Source organism: Octopus bimaculoides, chromosome 16 (assembly GCF_046866305.1).
Source record: "Octopus bimaculoides isolate indiv1 chromosome 16, ASM4686630v1, whole genome shotgun sequence".
Taxonomy (NCBI): Eukaryota; Metazoa; Mollusca; class Cephalopoda; order Octopoda; family Octopodidae; genus Octopus; species Octopus bimaculoides.
The window spans coordinates 14,843,922-14,863,921 of NC_142943.1; the positions used below are offsets into that span (position 1 = coordinate 14,843,922).

The window sequence follows — 20,000 nt, forward strand, 5'->3', positions numbered from 1 at the left end:
CTTTTATAGATTTTGGGGAAATTCATATATCTGCACCTGCTCTGAATGAGGTTTAAAACAAATTAGAAACCAGTTGGTGCACAAGACAAAAGAAAAAAGAATTCTCGAACGCACGCAATCATATATTTACTTCACTTGTATACATATGCATATGTCTTTATGTCTCTTCTATTTTTTAATTATTATAAATCTCCCACTAATGAGGGAGCCGGTTTCCATCTTTGGGATGCAGTATGTATGTATGTATGTATGTATGTATGTATTAGAATGAAGGATAGCGGGATTCCTGAGCAGTTGCTATATGGAGAACTTGTGAATGGAAGGAGACTCCGGCAGAAACCAAGGCTGCGATTTAAGGACTGTGTCAAGTCCTCATTAAAGGCCTGTGATATGCAGGACACTGACAGGGAGAACAATGCCTGTCATCGCCACAGATGGAGGAAGCAGGTTAAGGAGGGGATCGACACTTTTGAGAGAGCACATATCCAGCATGAAAAACTTAAGCGAGCTGCGCGAAAGCGCACGGCTCGTGTAGTGAATGGAGAAAGCTTGGTCTGAGAAACAAAGAAAGATCAGGAGACAGAAATATATATATATATATATATATATATATATATATATATATATATATATATATATATATATATATATATATAGAGAGAGAGAGAGAGAGAGAGAGAGAGAGAGAGAGAGAGAGAGAGAGAGAGAGAGAGAGAGAGAGAGAGACAGAGTGAGAGAGAGAGAGAGAGAGAGAGAGAGAGAGAGAGAGAGAGAGAGAGAGAACGAAACTAGCATATCTGGTCCATATTTTACTCAATCCTATCTCCACATCTCATAATCTGTGTTGAGTCTCAAATCCTAAAACCATTATTAAAATCTTTCGCCTGTCGTTCCTATCTTTGACTGAAGACCTCTAAAGTTTCCTCTATTGTAACCCATGGTTTTCTTTCAGATTATTACATTTAGGTCAAGTTGATCCATTAGATTCTACCCATCGTGGCCATCAATGTTTGTTGACATCTCACATTTGCAAGATTTTCAGCTTAAAAAACCCACCGTACCAACTTTTAAAGAAGAGAAAGACACATTGAATAATGAAGTTCCAGATAAACCATACTTGAAAAACAAGAGATGGTCTTGGCTGCTACATAGATTGACTGTAGGTCTTATCCATCAGTACTGAACTGAGGCTAAACAACAACAACTGCAGCATCTACAACAGCAACAATAACATGTATAGCAACAGTATCAATTACAACAACATCTATAAGAACAGCAACAGTAATAACGACATCTACTGCATCTTGCGGGTGTTTCTATACGGTGACTTGATCTACTTGCTAGAAACAACAGCAAAATCTCGCTTCTTAATATAATAAGGACACAGTGAATAAAGTAGTTCGAGATTAACTATTTCAATAAAAGACAAAAGATGGCCACAGCTGGAACACATCTGATCATAAATATGCACGGTAAAAGTTCACCCAAGTCTAACAAACATTAATCCGCCGTAACTTGAGAGTGTTAGTGAGGTTCACAGATGCTTATCATTCTGATAAATAAATAAATGTATAAATAAATAAATAAATAAATGAATACATAAATAAATAAATAAATAAATAAATAAATAAATAAATAAATAAAGCAATTACCGTTTTGGTTATTTAACACATAATCTTCAAGAGTACTTTTCTTGCCACGCGATCCAATGAAGTCAAGTGGACTGTATTTTTTGCCTTTTGGGGGACCAAACGATAACGAATTCATTCCTCGGCCTTCTCTCAATAACATCGGACCCATGTAAGCAAGTTCGTCATTGGTTGATTGTCTTCTGCCTCTTGTTGGGACGAATGCTAAAGCACCTGATTTTTTGTCAATGACTCCCGTAAGATCGTTTAGTTGGGGCTTTTCACCGAATAAGGTAACCAAACGTTTACCCCTCGATCCGACGAAAGCGTTAGCACTGACAGTCCGTTTGTCATTAACGAGGACTCTTTTACCTCGGGAACCCATGAAACTGTTTGCGTTTAATCTTTTGCCTCTGGTACCTTGGAAACTGTAGGGGTTAACTTTTTTCATTCTTTCAGCAGATTCTGAGTCGGTGTCGTCAATTGAAGCTGTACTTTCGATAGTGTTGGCCAGGAGACCCAGTTTCCGTAAAAATTCCATAATTTCTTCATGGCCTGGGTACCTACCACTGTTGACGTTATTACTGTCCAACTAAACATGAAATAAATGAAACAAAAAAAAGAAGAGAAAAGAAAAAAGAAAAATTGTATTAATCGATATTATTTTAACAATAAACTTAATAAGATAAACGTATTAAAAAATTACCAAAATGCTTAAAAATTTTGATCATGAGCAAAGCTTTATATTAATTTGTCAATAAAATTTTTTTCATAAAATCCACCCCCAACACTTTATTAATAAAATCAATATAAATATAGTTAAGAAAAATATTTATTCAAAAACATGCACATCTTTGGAAAGTTTCTGACGTTTTATAAATCTTGCCAAGTATTGATTATATTACATTATTTCATTCAATAACTTGCATAATGAACTTGACGAACGGTTCGTGTTTCATCTGACATATGAAAGCAAGTGTCATCATTCTGTCGTTATTATTTGTTTGTTTGTTTGTTTGTTGTTGTTGTTGTTTAGCCCCAGACAAAACTGATTGAGTAGACCTATTACGAAAAGTATTTCTACAGCGACCACCCTGCCTTTTTTTTTTAGAGGTTACTAAGACTACATCATATCGTGTTCCCTTCCAATTTTGTAAAGATTCACTAAGTCCTTTGCTCTCGATGGAGTTTAGGACGTCGACGATTTTACTCCTCTTTCCTCGATACTGCAATGTCTTTTCTGCTTCTCTCTAGTTGGACCCTTGCTTTCTTTCAGCTTTACCTCAGTATCCCGCCAATGTTTTCCGGAGGAAAAGTGGTGAAAGAGGAAAGGTAAGAGGGCAAGAAAGAAATAAAGAGGGTAAGTATAAAGAAATTGAGACCGATGGGGACAAAGCGAGAAACATCTATCTATCTATCTATCTATCTATCTATCTATCTATCTATCTATCTATCTGTCTGTCTGTCTGTCTATCTATCTATCTATCTATCTATCTATCTATCTATCTATGTGTGTGTGTGTGTGTGCACATGTGTGTGCATATGTGCGTGCGTGCTTGCGTTTGTGTGTATATATGTATGTATGTGTGTGATTATGTGTGTGTGTGTGAAGGCGCGTAGCCTGGTGGTTTGGGGTATTCGGCTCATGATCGCAAGATCGTGAGTTCGATTCCGCCTGCGCGATGTGTCTCTTGAGTAAGACATTTTATTTCCTGTTGTTCTAGTCCACTCAGCTGGCAAAAATTAGCAGTACCTGTAATTCATAGGGACAGCCTTGTCACACTCTGTGCCAAATTGAATATCCTTGTGAACTACGTTAAGAGTACACGTTTCCATGGAATACTCAAACACTTGAGTATTTCGTGCGTAGGCTATTCCATTTATCGGATCAACTGGAACCCTCGTTGTTCTACCCGATGAAGTGCCAATTAGTTATTATAGATAGATAGATAGATAATTGCACGCATGCATATAGCGTATGTATAAGCTTTTATACAATGTTAAGCATTAAGTTTGCAAATTGTCTGTATAATACGTATTTATTTGTATGAACACATGTTTTTATCTTTCTATTTAGTGAATTAAACTAACAACGACAAAATATTGAACAAAGATCGCTATTCTTGTGGCATTATTTATTTTGTCTTTTGTCGTAATTTGTTTACAATTTTCCTCACCCCACCACCCATCGTCATGTTATTTTCGCTATTTCTCTCCCACGCTGTAGCCATCTGTTCGTCATCTTCCACCCGCAGCCATGTTTTGTTCGTTATTACTTTTTCCCCGTCGTCATATTTAAGTTGGCTATTTCACTGCTCATAGCCATATATTTAAGCGCTAGCAGCACTTTTAATGATTTAAAGATTTAAATAAATCCTATAGATATTATAAAGCAATTAAAAGGAAAAAAACATTACAATTACTAGTATAACATCGTGCTATCTTATTGGTAATGTTACTGTTATTATTACTTTTCTTTTGTTTATTACTCCATTAATTTTGTTTTTAATTGAAATTGCTATTGTCGTTGTTCTTCGTAATATTGGAGCTTGTTCTTATCGGAATCTTTTTAGCAAACAACAAGAAAATTACTTTCTCGAAAAGGTTCTTAGTTTTTCCTTATTCCATGAAGAGCGAGATATATATTTTCTTTCCCAAGTTTGTTTTGTTGATCACCGAAAAATGCTATAAAGTAATTATTTTCATCAGGTGAGACTGTATGGTAAGAAGCTCGCATTCCAACCACATGATTCCGGAATCAGTCCCACTGCGCAACGAGAATAGTTGATCTCTAGTATCGCTACCCTGGACTGGTAGTTTATCGATCCGCGGACGTAAAAGCAAATTTGATCACGGTAGGATTTGAACTCAGAAGAGCGATACAAATACTAGGAGATATTCTATTCTATATTCTTATTAACCGGCACTCCGTCGCTTACGACAACGAGTTTTCCAGTTGTTCCGATCAACGAAAAAGCCTGTTCGTGAAATTAACGTGCAAGTAGTTGAGCACTCCACAGATACGTGTAGTTCTCAGAGAGCTTCAGTGTGACACAGAGTGTGACAAAGCTGGCCCTTTGAAATATACGCACTACTCATTTTTGCCAACAGAGTCGACTGGGGTAACATGGATAAAGTGTCTTGCTCAAGGACACAACGCACCCCTGCCCAAATGACAAAGAAAACGAGGAGGAAGGCGAAACGATGGAAACCGTCGGCGCGGAAGCAAAGGAAAGAAAAAGATACGAGCGATTATAAACCTACCATCCACACACACACACACACACAAAGAAAGTACAGAATACAAAAAAACAAATGCTCATAAACCAGGCAACGCCAGCAGAGACAAAGGCAGTAACAGTAACAAACTCCAAACACCAGATCTGCATCTGTGTTTTTTTTTGCTAAGAAAAAAAAACAAACAAACAACAAAAAGTTGGAGGTTTGTATTACCTAAAACAAAAGCATACAAACTGAGAGAAAGAGTTTCGAAGGGATTCTTTCAAAAGTACAAAATCGTTAGACCCTCAAGCAAAACGTTATGCGTTATTTCTTCCAGCTCTTTATGTTCCGATTTCAAATCCTGTGGAGGCCAACTTTGTTTTTTATCCTCTCGGAATCGATAAAATAAACTATCAGTCAAGTACTGGTTTTGATATTATCGATTAACACTCTCTTTTAAAAATTACTAGACCTGAACCTAAATTAAAAACCATTATTTTTGCTGTTATTTCTTTTCCGGTGTTGTTGCTGTATTTTGAGAAAGGCGAAGTAGAATTTTCAACACGTAATGCCGCAAGGAAAAATGTTTTTAATGCATAACTTCTAACGAGAGAGGTAGTGACTTTTATTGTTTGTATCAATTTTCTCTTTTTGGAGGAAAAATACTTCCATTTGCGTAGGAAAAAAAAAAGAAAAAAAATTGTTTTACCACTTATAAACAAACAAAACGGCTTCAGCATTTAAAGAGCACCTTCTTCTACGAAAGCAAAGAAAAAAAATCTCGACTGTTAATAAACATGTCTTTACAGACGGTAAATAGGAAAAGTTATAAAAGAATAAAAAAGTAAAACGAAAAATGAATTCCATTCCCCAACTAAATTCATTTATTTCACAAGAAACATGTCTTATTTGTTTCAATCATTGGACTGCTGCCATGCTGGAGCACCGCGCTGAAGGGTTTACTCGAACAAATCGATCCCTGTGTTTATTTTTTAAGTTTGGCACTTATTCTATCGGTCAGTTTTACCGAACCGCTATGTTACGGAGCGTAAACAAACTATCACCGGTTCGCAAGCGATGGCGGAACACACACAAACACACACACACACACACACATATATACACACACACGCATACATACACACACACACACACACACATATATACAAAATTCTACATATATACACGCATACATACATAAACACACATGCATTCATACGTACATACATATATGCATGCATACATACTTACACACACATTTCGCAAAGAAAAGGAAGGAATAGCCATTCCTAACTGAAGAAAAGGAAGAATGTTTTGAGCCATCCTTTTACTGGAACTTCTTTCAACGGATTATCTGTCGGTAGTATTGAGAACGTGCAAAGCCACACGACTTCGAGCAGATATATCTCCGACAATTCCCACCTCATGCATGCAATTTCCACCGCATGCATCATAGAAAGAGTAGGTAACAAAGGGTAGGTAACCACCAATATAAATCAATTGTCAACTTATGGTAGAGCCGACCATGATCACTTTGTCCGTGTGCTTGCAGCTCGCTTCTGGAGTGACAAGTTCTTGTCCGTCTGATAGCATCGTGGGGCACTGGGATGATAAATCCGTTAAGCTGATGAGGATTTAGCAGACGTCATTGCAGCAGAGACAGAATTGAAAGAGAGAGGAGTGCATGTCTGCAGCCAGATGCCGCAGTATGTAAGAAAGAGAAACTGAGTGGTAATTTTCTGGATGCGATCTTGTGATGTGAATGCAGTATTTCATTGTGAACCACATCTTTGTAGAGTGTCAGTGACTATTCGGAGCGAAATCATTTTATCACCATGAAGAGATAGACCGACTTTTGAGATGCGGTGCCACTTGTTTTGAGAGCATGAGCCCACCAGGAAAGCTCCTCAGGGACACCGCGTCTCAAACAGTTGGAGAAATCGTGGTATGCATACTTGTGTGCGTATACATACATACATGCATACATACATACATACATACATACATACATGCATACATACATACATACATATATACATACATACATACATACAAAAATACCCTGTTGTTGATGTTGAAATTCCAATGAAGGAGCCTTGGATCTAGGTTAGAAACCAGTTCTTTCTCTATTGGCAAGAAATCTTTAAATAAACTGAATAATGACATACATACATACATACATACATACGTACGTACTTTCGAACATACATGTGTGTGTGTGTGTGTGTGCATTTGTTCCCTCTCACCCGTTTGGCAGCCTATATTGGTCCTGCAAGAAGATCGATAGAATAAGTACCAGACTTAAAAACAAAACAAGTGCTGAGATTGATTAGTTCGACTAAAATTCCTTAAGTCAATGCCCCAGCATGGCCACAGTCTAATTACTGAAACTAGTTAGAGATAATATAATATAATATAATATATATATATATATATATATATATATATATATATATATATATATATATATATATATATATATATATATATATATATATGTATACATAACCGAAGAGAAAAACAACGCGAGGGTGTGGTACATGCAAAGTATTAGCAGACGCTCAAGGAAGGAAAGAAAGGTAGTTTTACGTTTCGAGCAAAGCTCTTCTTCAGAAACAGAAGACAGAAGAAAGTCCAAGAGAAAAGGATGACGAAGGAAAAAAATCGCCAACGATCCACATACGTTTATGTATACACGTATACAAGTACACAAACACGCCCATATATACTTCTACAATACTATGACAGAGAATCGAAAAATGTTTGGTAAAGTTAGATTTGAAGTTGATTTGAAGAAGCTTGAAGTTCCCCGAAATTTATACAAGTTCGTTGTAGTGTACCGATTGATCTTCTGGAATGTTCGTAGATAGTTAAAAGAAGAAGAAAAAAAACATCTAAAAAGTTTAAAAGAATTAAAGTAAAACCCTAAAGAAACAAAAACCACTCATGGGAAACGTTAAAAACAAGAAGTACGAGTTCTTTGAAACTGTGAACAAACAATAAAAAAAAGTCGTTAGATTCTATTTCTGTTGAAGATCAGATGCAATAAATGTCGAGAACTTTTAATGAGTTAAGATCTTTGCTAGAATACTCTCGAATTTAGCATTTTATTAACAGGTAATTCATAAAAGAGAAAGAGAGGGTAAGAGGGAGAGAGAGAGAGAAGGGAGAGATGGGGAATAAGAAAAAACGAATAAAAAAGACTGTTTAGCTTTTGCTAATGTGACTACTTGTGTATGTTTTTTTCCTGTCGTTATTTTCAGCCGAAATACGCGATAATGGTAGGTGCTGCTGTCGTTACTGCTTCAACTGTTGTTGTTGTTGTTGTTGCGGGCTTTACCGTTGCTGGTGTTGTTGTTGGTGGTGTTGTTGTTGGTGGTGATGGTGGTAGTGGTAGAGGTCGAGGCAGTGAAGAAACTGACCAATCTTACACAAATACCTTGGATGGCATTTGTAAACAAAGACCGTCAAATGGTGCCATAAACAAGACTGCTCATTTTGGTCGAATTGATAGCTTGCCAATTCATTAGACACTACAGTTATGGCCGTATTGTTTGCTTTGATAAGTAACTTGATCTACGTCGTTGACGAAGGAAATTTCAAAGGATCTATTAATATTATGCATATGATAGAGAGAGAGAGAGAGAGAGAGAGAGAGAGAGAGAGAGAGAGAGAGAGAGAGAGAGAGAGAGAGAGAGAGAGAGAGAGAGAGAGAGAGAGAGAGAGAGAGAGAGCGAGAAAAGATGGTTGGGGAGGAGAGTTCACACAAACATACATACATACATACATACAGGCATCCATATGCTTACATATATACACACTCATATAAGTGTGTATGTGAGTGTGTGCGTGTGTGTATTTGTGTTTGTGTATGTGTCTGTATGTCTGTGTGTGCGTGTATGTATGTAAGTATAGGTGTATGTGTCTGCATGCTTGTGTGTGCGTGTATAAACATACATATGCATGTATGTATGCATGTGTCTATCTATCTACCTATCTATTTATGTGTGTGTATACATACACACGCACACACCCACACACACGTACATATCGATGTGTGGAATCAATAAGGTTACTAAAATAAGTGTTTTTTCCTACGCTGCCGCGTCTTTGATGTGACTATCAGAGATAGGGATTAGAACTGTCCTAATCAGCTTTACTAGTCCGATGAATGAGCGACCATAACGAGCTCTTTGCGAATTAGTTAAAACGGGCAGCCATTTTCAGCCTGTCCTCTCTTAATTTATATTTTCTCTTTATTACTTTTATGAGACTATGATAAATTTCTCCCGCAGTTCTAATTCCACCATTGTTGTTCCCATATTCAGCTACACGAAGGACAGTAGAAAAAGTAACAATAACAATAACAACAACAATAATTCTTATAATTATAATTGGCTAAAACAGAAGGCTCTGTCTATATACGTATGTGTATGTGAGTGTATGTGTGTGTGTGTGTGTCTGTGTGTGTGTGAGAGAGAGAAATAGAGAAAAGGAGTGTACAAGTATATCTGGAAGAGCGTTTCAATGCGTGTAATATGTGTCCGGTTTGTGTTTGTGTGTGTCTACTGTAAAGATTTCTTTCCAATTTCAATCAACGATGCTATTGTAGGTGTCGCATGCAACGCTGTAAGTGGAGTTAGTTGTTAGTAGAGGCAAGCCACAGCATCGTAGACCGTCTTTAGATAATAAGTAGAAGGTTCTTTAGTTTAAGCCTCGTATAATATCACACATTCATAGATAGGAAGGAAAATGGACAGATGATAGATAGATAGATAGATAGATAGATAGATGAATACTTCGACTGGATCTTGAAATGCATACACAAACAAAAGCACATATATGCATACGCGATGTGAGTGTATGTGTTTGTGTGTAAGCGTGTGTGTTCGTGTGAGTGTGTGTTCGTGTGAGTGTGTGTATACGTACATACATACACACACACACACACACACACACACACATATATATATATATATATACATACACACGCATATTTACACACACGAAAAAAAAATACATGTATGTTTGTGTATAAATGTGTGTGCCTATCAATTTACCTGTCTTTCTAACTGTTATTATCTGCATAACTAACCCGGTATATCTATTTGTACACACACAGATACACGCACATACAAACATAGACAGTTAGGCAGACAGGCAGGCTGACAGAACAACAGATAGTTAGATAGATAGATAGATTGATTGATAGATAGATAAATAGATAGATAAATAGATAGATAGATAGATAGATAGATAGATAGATAGATAGATAGATAGATAGATAGATAGATTGACACATAGGAATAAGACCGCTTAACAAACACATTCAGAATATCTGTAAACTAGTGAATATTTTCATCATAAGTAGCCTAACATTTGGTGACAATTTACTGCTGGATACATCAATGGATAGTTACTTACGACATCCGTAAATCTCCGTAAATTACTACAACAATAACAACAACAACAACAACAACGACGACGACGACGACAATAAACAACAATAAGACTTTGTGTTATTTTATCTGGAAACCGAAACTGCAACGCATTAGTTTCGAAGAAGAAGAGACGAAAATCGAGCCAATTATTAAGTTCATTGCTAAGAATTGACGGCAATCAAAATGATCCAAAGAAATGAAGAAGAGACGGGACAATTACGGTTTCTTGACGACTTCAAAGAGAAAATCTGTTGCTGCTTCATGGCATGCGAGTTTCGTTTGTTTCTGTTCGATTAATCGGACTTAAGAACAAAGAGTCTTCTCAACACTAATGTAAGTTGAACAGTTAAGACACCACCACCGCCAGCCACTATCAACGACAATAACAACAACAGCAATAAAACCAGAACTGCAACAACAAATACTTCGCTGCCTACTTTCACTATTACACCAAATCAGAGTTATTTCAACTGTGTGTTATTTTGAGTTGGCTGAGTTTGTTTGTGCATGTTAAGAGAAGAAATGCCCGGATAAATGATTTGATAAACATAGAAATGTGCGTAGGTAATTGTAAAGAAAGCGTTTAGGGATACATATGAATGTGTGCCTGTGATATCTATCTATCTATCTATCTATCTATCTATCTATCTATCTATCTATCTATCTATCTATCTATCTATCATAATATAATGTTAGGATAAAAACTTTATAAGAATTTATCAAGTAGTTAGCGTGAAAAAACCTCATAAGGAAAAAAAAACCTATCATCTTTTTCCAGAAATATATATAATTTAATTTATATAAGGGCATTGTCCCCCTAAGCGTGAGGCATTATTGTATAGTACTGCCCTTATATAAATCAAATTATCTATCTATCTATCTATCTATCTATCTATCTATCTATCTATCTATCTGTCTATCTGTCTATCTGTTTGTCTGTCTGCCTGTCTATTTATCTATCTATCTTATATGCACATTCGCACGTTTATAATGGGGTTTGTTTGTATGTGGTGGCGCGCGTATGCACGCACGCACATGAAAAGGATAACAAGATGCTTTCACGCCCACTTAAAGTTCCATATCTGAAGGTTTCAAACCTCTTTGAATTAGCTTTGATTATATATATATATATATATATATATATATATATATATATATATATATATATATATATATATATATATGGGAGAATATACAAAAAATAACAACAGACGAGGACAGGTGGTGTAACTAACAAAAGTATATATTAGTATGACGCTCGGGAATACGGAAAGTCTTTGACGTTTCGAGCTACGCTCTTCAACAGAAAGAATACGGAGACAAGGAGAAAAACACGGAGAAAAAAAATTGAATAGTGTTCAGTCAACGGTCAATATATATATATGTGTGTGTGTGTGTGTGTGTGTGTGTGTGTGTGTGTGTGTGTGTGTGTGTATGTATATGAATGTATATGTATATGTATTGGAGAGGTGGAGAAATACGGGGAACATTAGGTATACGAAAAAGAAAATGACGCTATATAAGTGAGTATATTTCACTCAAGCACAATATCAAGTATTCTGTATATGTTCTTAATCCGGCCCATTACCTGTGATTAATTGCTATTTACTATACTAATTAGGTTTAATGAGAATGTGTTTAAACAAAGATTTTTATCAACATCATTCTTTTAAAATTCGGAAGGATTTTTGAACAAAATCTTGAGAAAACAACATTAACGATTTTTGCATGTCTGCATGTGTGTGTTTGTATTTATGTCTCTGTGTATACATACATACGTACATACATACATACATACATACATACATATTGCAACATAGAAAGCCTTACAAACAGGATAATATGGTCTGTGACCGTTACCTCTCTGATAAAATAAACACTCTTTCAAATATGAAATATTTTTTGTAGTCCCAGATCAAAATATTTGTTGAAGTATTTTGAATTACCTAACAAGTGAAAAGTGGATAGTCACGTAAGACATTCATTCATGTTTTAAAGAAAATTCAAATATTTTCTTAATTTAGCGTGAATTAAAAATTTCGACATTTTTGTTGTCATTTATCAAAAATGTAAGCGAGCGGAGGATTGATAGCTTTAAACAAATAACATGGCGACTAACATAAAATAGTTTTATACCGTTAACGTGCTCATTCAATGGTTTTTGTAATTCATATTGTAAAAAAAAGAATTTTATTTCATTTATTGCAGTGATTGCATGAAAATCATGAAATGAGTAATCAAAATCTATTTGATTTCACCTTAAAGTAAAATATACAAATTACGTCGCGGCTTTTATTGAATTCTTTTCACCTCTGGATTATTTACACTCATGAGTATCTCCTTCCGACACACACACACACACACACACACACACACACACACACACACACACACACACACACACACACACACACACACTCACAAGGAGACACACACACAAAAACACACACATACATGCAAGGACACACACATGCAAGTAATTGGTGCACTTGACACACCACCCACAGACTGGGACTGAAACTTGCATTGTTGAACTATAGAAAAGTACCGTCCTATATTCTACAAGAATCCTAAGATTCTTGAGATTAGAGAAGACTTGACACCAAGCAAGCCCCAAGACAAAATACCATGCACAAGCACAATAATAATAATAATAATAGTTGTTGTTGTTGTTGTTGTTGTTGTTCTTCTTCTTCTTCTTCTTCTTCTTCTTCTTCTTCTTCTTATTATTATTATTATTATTATTATTATTATTATTATTATTATTATTATTATTATTATTTTATTTTTTTATTTTTTCTAAGATAGGCGTAAGGCAACTTGTTTCGCAAGAGAGTTTAGTCGTTTATTTTGGCAACCAGCACTCGATTGCTACTTATTTTATCAACCCCAGAAGGAGGAATCACAGCAGCAGGAGCAGCAGCAGCAGCAGCGGAAGAAGAAGAAGAAGAAGAAGAAGAAGTAGAAGAAGAAGAAGAAGAAGAAGAAGAAGAAAAAAGAAGACGTTAACGACGACGACAACGACGAAGATGAGATCGTTAAGAGAACTTTCTGCTCTACAAGAAGAGAAATCATAGGATGAAAAATGGAAACGGTGTTGCCAAGTGAATGAATGAAAGATGTATAAACGTGGAAACGAAAATGTAAGAGTGGCTTGTTGACTATATTGCATACGTCACCGTTTCTACGCGATAATACTTAATATGATATAGTAATATTTGATATCATATGATAAGATTTATTTAATTTGTGTGAATAATCATAAATATATATATAAAAAGAAGCAATAAACTATTATGGATTATTGATGTGGTTTGTCTCAAAACAGAACGAGAGAAAAATAACCGTATAAACAACCTACCAAAAGAAACTGATAAAGTAACTAGTGTTAAAGTTTGACTTTTATCGGCAATGGAAAGATACCAATCAAAGTTGACTGTCGGCGAAGCTTGAACTTGGAAACATAAAAATAAGTAACTAAATGAGTGTGTATGTATGCGCGCGCTTGAATGTATGTATGTATGAATTTGTGGGTCAAATATAAATACCAGATTGGTGCCTGGCGTGAATAAAACTACCAAAAATTACAATATGAAAGAGGTTCAAACGAGCAATCATACTGCATCGTCTGTCGCACTGATTAGCAAAAGACGCGTTCGAATCTTAAGTAGAGGGTGTCCATTTGTAAAAGACATTGCACACATTGCGGTCTGTACCCAATGTTGAAACAACCAACAATAAACCTGCAGCTTTTTATGGCAGGCGTAGGATGGAAGCACAAAGGATTCGTGTCTCAGGAGCCCTAAATGGATCCAAGAGGGAACAACGGTGAAGGATTTGGAATTGGAATGTCACAACCCTTATTGGTAAAGAGCTGGAACTAGTGGTGGAGATCAGACGTTACCGGCTAGATATAATCGGTGTAACCTCTCCTAGGCTCCGTAGCTGATGCCATAGATTTGGATGGACGATGGAAACTCCACTATTCAGATGTGATGCCAACTATGTCTGTTAAATTGTGTTATGGAGTGTGTTCTACGAGGCAGGAGGGTTTGCCACATGAAGCTTAGATAGGAGGACGGACCACGGTGGATGTTGCAAGTATATGCACCAAACAGCGAGATCAAATACAAATATTTACATGACGAAGTCACTGAGGCTTTTGTTACAGCTCTAGATGTAATTAAAACCGAGTCATTATTCTACAAGTGAATTTCAATGCACAATTTGGCACTGTTTGCACAGTTGGCACTGATCATCGGACGTGGAAAGGAGGATTGAACCTAAATTCAAAAATAGAGAGGCCTCACTCGTATTCGGTGCTGAAAATGGGATCTCCATTGTGGAGACATCCTTCCAAAACCGGGTTATCTATATGACTACCTGATACAAGGAACCTTTGGATCAGAGATCACTGGTAGATTTTGTTATCGTCTCTGACTTCTTTCATTCTAAGCTGGACGTTCGTGTAAAGAGAGGAGTGGAGCTATCAACTGATCCCTATCGACTTATGTGAAACCCGAGACTATCTTCAGCAAGGAAATCTCACAGTGCGACCAAGGATTAAGGAGAAGCCCTGGTGGCTGACGGGTTTAAAAAAGTGGATGCTATTGAAGCCAAATTCAGAGATCTTCCTGAACAAACTAAGAATACAGAAATGGAGTTGAGATTTTGTTCGGCAATTTCGTCTTCGGCTGTACAATGATGTAGGTGAAAATGGATCGCTGTGGCACCAGGCGATAAAAAACTCCTTGGTTTAATCGGGAAGTAAAAGAGTCTCCCTTTTCTATTGATTCGTAATAACATTTTGTAGACATTCTTTTTGTAATAACTCCTAATATTTAGCAATATTTGTTTCAATAGTGATGATGATGGTGATGATGATGATGATGATGATGATGATGGTGATGATGATGATGATGACGATCCTTTCTACTAAAGGCACAAAGCCTGAAGTTTTGGGGGAGGGGAATAGCCGATTGCATCGACCCCAGTGGTCCACTGGTACTTAATTTATTGACCCCCAAAAGGAAGAAAGGCAAAGTCGACCTCTGCGGAATTTGAACTTCGAACGTAAAGAGGGACGAAATACCACTAAGCATTTCGCCCGGCGGTGCTGACAATTTTGCCTGCTCACCACCTTAACGATAATAAGGATAATCCTTTCTACTGGAAGCTCAAGGCCTCAAATTTGGGGGAAGGGCTTAAATCGATTACATCAACCCCAGTGCGTATCTAGTACTTATTTAATCGACCCGAAAGGATGAAAGGCAAAGTCGAGCTCATCGAAATTCAGAACATAAAGTCGGACGAAATGCCACAAAGCATTTTGATGTTGATAACCATAATGCATATGTACATATAGGAATACCATGCCGATTTAGAATATGGTCTGCAGATACAAACATACTGAATTACGTAGCATCGTTTGAAGTTAGCAAGACTTTAGCGTAGCTAGACAACCTCCGCTGAAGCTATGCGACATTTCCTATTTTTACTTCTTAACTAAATATCGACATATTAAGCGCGACCACAAAACACATTTCAACTCATAAATCTCAGTAAACATACTCTCCTTTAGATTCTTTTGTTGTTATAGTTCTTTTTTAAATTACACGTTTTAATATTTTCTGTCCTCTTTAAGATTACATTTATGATTCTTTTCTATAATATTAATCGAATTAATTGATTGCTATTGACTGAAAAATGTCACACCGCATACATACCAAACAAAAATCTGGAAAAAGCAATAGCCGAAAATGTACAAAAAAACTATCAAAAATCAAATAAATTGGCTATGCATCGGACAAGATTAGTTGTGGCATTGGGTTGGATCTCTATGTTCTCAGTTCAAATCCCATCAAAGTCGATTTTGCCTTTCTTCTTTCCAAGATCCATATATATATATATATATATATATATATATATATATATATATTTATTATGTTCTGAACTTGAATAATTTTTTATTTCTTATTTTAATTTTTCATACATACATATATATGTATGTATGTGTGTGTGTGTGTGTGTGTGTGTGTGTGTGTGTGTGTGTGTGTGTGTGCGTGCGTGTGTGTGAATGTATATATATATATATATATATATATATATATGTATGTATGTATGTATGTATATAAGCTAACAAATGTGTATGTCTGGTGTTTTTTGTGTGTATGTTATATGTATATACAAACAAACAGTTCCGCCAGCTCGCCGCCATGCAATAATAATAATTTTATACAAAAATTTAATGCAAAAATTATGCACATCAATGAACTTGTACGACTGGTTAATCATTGAAATAGGAAAGAAATATGAGCTAGTTACAATCCGCTACTTAAGAATCACTTTCCACTACTGCATAAATATTATAAAACTTGCACAATAAGTTTATCAAAATCTTTTACTCCACTAAATTACTTGCTTCATCGAGTCGTTCTAATTTGAATTAGCCTAACATCAGTCTCATTACTAATAATTCTAATTGCATCAACTCTATTCCTAAGTTTCATATCTAACTAAGAATATTGCTTACTCATGTACCGTCCATTGCAATAACTTTTCTAAGACATACATTAAACTCATCTGCAGTCTATTCAAACTCATATACCATCAACATACCCTCTTTCCGAAATCCACTTCAAAGAAATGACACGTTATTATCCACGTACATCAGGTAGCTGAAGTTTGCGAATAAACGATATAGCTTACGGCGAAACGTTTTAGGTAAAGCAAACTTGCAGTATTTGTTCTATTGCAAGATCAGAAACTTTTTATATTATAACTTCCAAACTAGACAAACATTCTGAATGTATTTAACTAGGCCAATGTGAAATATCTAGGACTTTTACAAACACATACAGAGACTTCACATGTAAAATATATTGCTACACCTCACATGATCTTCAGAGCTATATTTGCGTCCATTGCATATTTAAATAAGGGTGTTTTTCTTAAGTAAACCCTCTAAACTAAGATCACAAAACCACAAGCACTTGCCATAATTATAGTTATTTTATTCCATTCGCGATATGCGAATGTTTATATGTATATATGTGTGCATGTGTATGTATGTATGTGCGTGTGTATGTTTGCATGTCTGGGTATATTTATACACATATATATGCACATGTTTTACATATGTATTTATTTTCTATTCTAAGTGTAATTCTATATATATTTATCCGTTTTTATTTATTTATCAATATGTAATTGCCCATACCATTTCATGCACTTACTTCTACACTCCCACCTGTAAATATATCAAAACGTGGGGTGTGAAAAAATGTTTCATCGTGCCTGTTAATTTGTATTGATACGTACATCAATGAATTAATGTACATAAGAATGTACTTGTTTGTATGTATGTATGTATGTATGTATGTATGTATGTATGTATGTATGTATGTATGTATGTATGTATGTATGTAGTAAATCCCCCCAAAAAACGAAGAACAAACACAAAAAACAAGAACGCGAGGACGTGGTACATGTAAAGTATTAGCAGACGCTCAGGGAAGGAAAGAAAGGTGGTTTAACGTTTCGGGCAAAACTCTCCTTCAGAAACAGAAAGTCCAATAGAAAAGGAAGACGGAAGAAAAAAAACATCACCAACAATTCACATGTGGTTACATTTTGAAAAAAAAAACAAGAATGTATGTATGTATGTATGTATGTATGTATCTATCTATCTATCTATCTATCTATCTATCTATCTATCTATCTATCTATCTGTGTGTGTGTGTGTGTGTGTGTGTGTGTTGTTGTGTGTGTATATTCCCATCGTTGTAAAATATGTAGTACTTGTTAGAAAAACATAAATTAGAAACCAAGTAAGGAAAAAGGAAAGGTCGAAGCTAAATATCTAAGCTTGCTTACAGAAAAGGTGATAGAATACGAATGAGTTCTACATAAATACCATCGAAAAGAAAATAACGCCCTCATGGACGAATTAATTAACTGACGTAAACTTCAAATATCATGTGTGTGTGTGTGTGTGTGTGTGTGTGTGTGTGCTATAACTAGGTCATGTTCTAGCATACCTTTTACTGTGCATGTTTAAATATCGAAAGTTCTATCTTTCTCTGTACCTTGCTTCCCTTCTTTTTTTTCTCAATTGTAAGATAATTTAATAATTATATATCATATCAGTAATTTAATAATTAGATTTTTTTTGTTATACATTCTGTAGATTTCAAAAATAATTGAAACAAATTTGCAAACGTTTTTTAAACTTTTTCCTTGTTTAAATCAATAGGCTGCAGCCATGCTGGGGTACCGCCTGGGAGAATGTTTAGTCGAACATATGGAACCCAGAAATTTTTTTAAGGCTGGTGCTTATTCTATCGATGTCTTTTGCCGAACCGCTAGGTTATGGGAATGTAAACACATACATACATACATACATACATACATACATACATACATACATACATATTACAAGTTCATGTTTATATCTGTACTTATTGGGGAACTAGGATATTTAACACACGGCCTAAGTACCAATCATGAGAAATTAGACTTCTCAAAGCCAGAAAGAAGAAAGCTGATTCGAAGATTACAGATACAAGACATCACTGGAACTGTAAACATTTGTAAACCTTTCCAGAAGTTTATAATTTAAATATATATGCGTACATCTAGATATGTAACTATATGCAAGAGAATGTATACATAAAACAAAACAAATCTGCACATGCACTGACTCCAAATACTGCACATATACAGACATTCATGCAAAATACCCTGTTTATGTTGTTGAAATTCCAGTGAAGGAGCTTTGGATCTACGCTAGAAATATATGCCTTCCCCATTGGCTTGAAATCTTGAAATAAAACTGAACAATTAATACGCATATACAGACTCGTGCGTACATATGCGTACACAGTCTATTCGAAGGGCACCTACCTTTTCCTTGCCCAGTTTCAGTTTCACTCACAAGGCTTGGGTCGACTTAAGATACTTGTCCAAGAACCTACGCTGTACAACAGAACTCGGATTGTCGCGACTCGAAGCCTATGCTGACCCAAGTCTTGTGAGAGAAACTTGGTAACTGGACATCGTCTGGAAGCCCATTGTATGAATTGTACCTGAAACTGAAAGGGCCAGCATTATCATTCATTTGTGTCACGCTGATTCTAGCCAAGGGTCAAGTTAAGGGTACGAGTATTTGTGGAACAGTCAGCCACGTAGAGACGAATTCGATAAATAGGTAGTTCGGTTCATCGAGCAAATGGAATATGTACTGGTCGAATCCGTCGGAGTTCGATTTATTATTTACATATATGCATGCATCCATCCATCCATACATACATACATATATACATATGCATAAGCAAGCATACCTATACGCATATACAAAACATACGCAGCTTAAGACACTAGATCCGCATACTTCAACAATGATGCAAATCATTCTCAGATACAAATCACATACAAATATATACAAATTAATTAATTAATTATAAATTTTAACAGTGGAAAAAAACTGAGGAACTTAATATTAAATAGATAAAGAAGTGATTTTAAATTCTCAATCGCAGAATAATGCTAATAATATAGCCTGAACAAGATAAACTACCCCTATTTTGCAGAGAAAAGTGTAGGTGGCTAGCTGTGGACCCGAACTCACATCCCCGTGATTACGCGTCACGATGCTTTGACTGATTAAGCTAAACTACCCACTACAAATTCCTCTGCAAATTTAAGATAT

At 35.7% G+C, this 20,000-nt stretch overlaps 1 protein-coding gene across 1 annotated transcript in view; it reads right to left on the bottom strand.

The window, feature by feature from the left end:
* LOC106876803 (uncharacterized) overlaps window positions 1-20,000 on the bottom strand; it is an 89,652-nt gene that overhangs the window by 29,869 nt on the left and 39,783 nt on the right. The window contains exon 2 of the mRNA XM_014925511.3: window positions 1,653-2,220. Coding sequence (XP_014780997.1) covers window positions 1,653-2,220 — 568 coding nt within the window. The remainder of the gene's footprint in view (window positions 1-1,652; window positions 2,221-20,000) is intronic.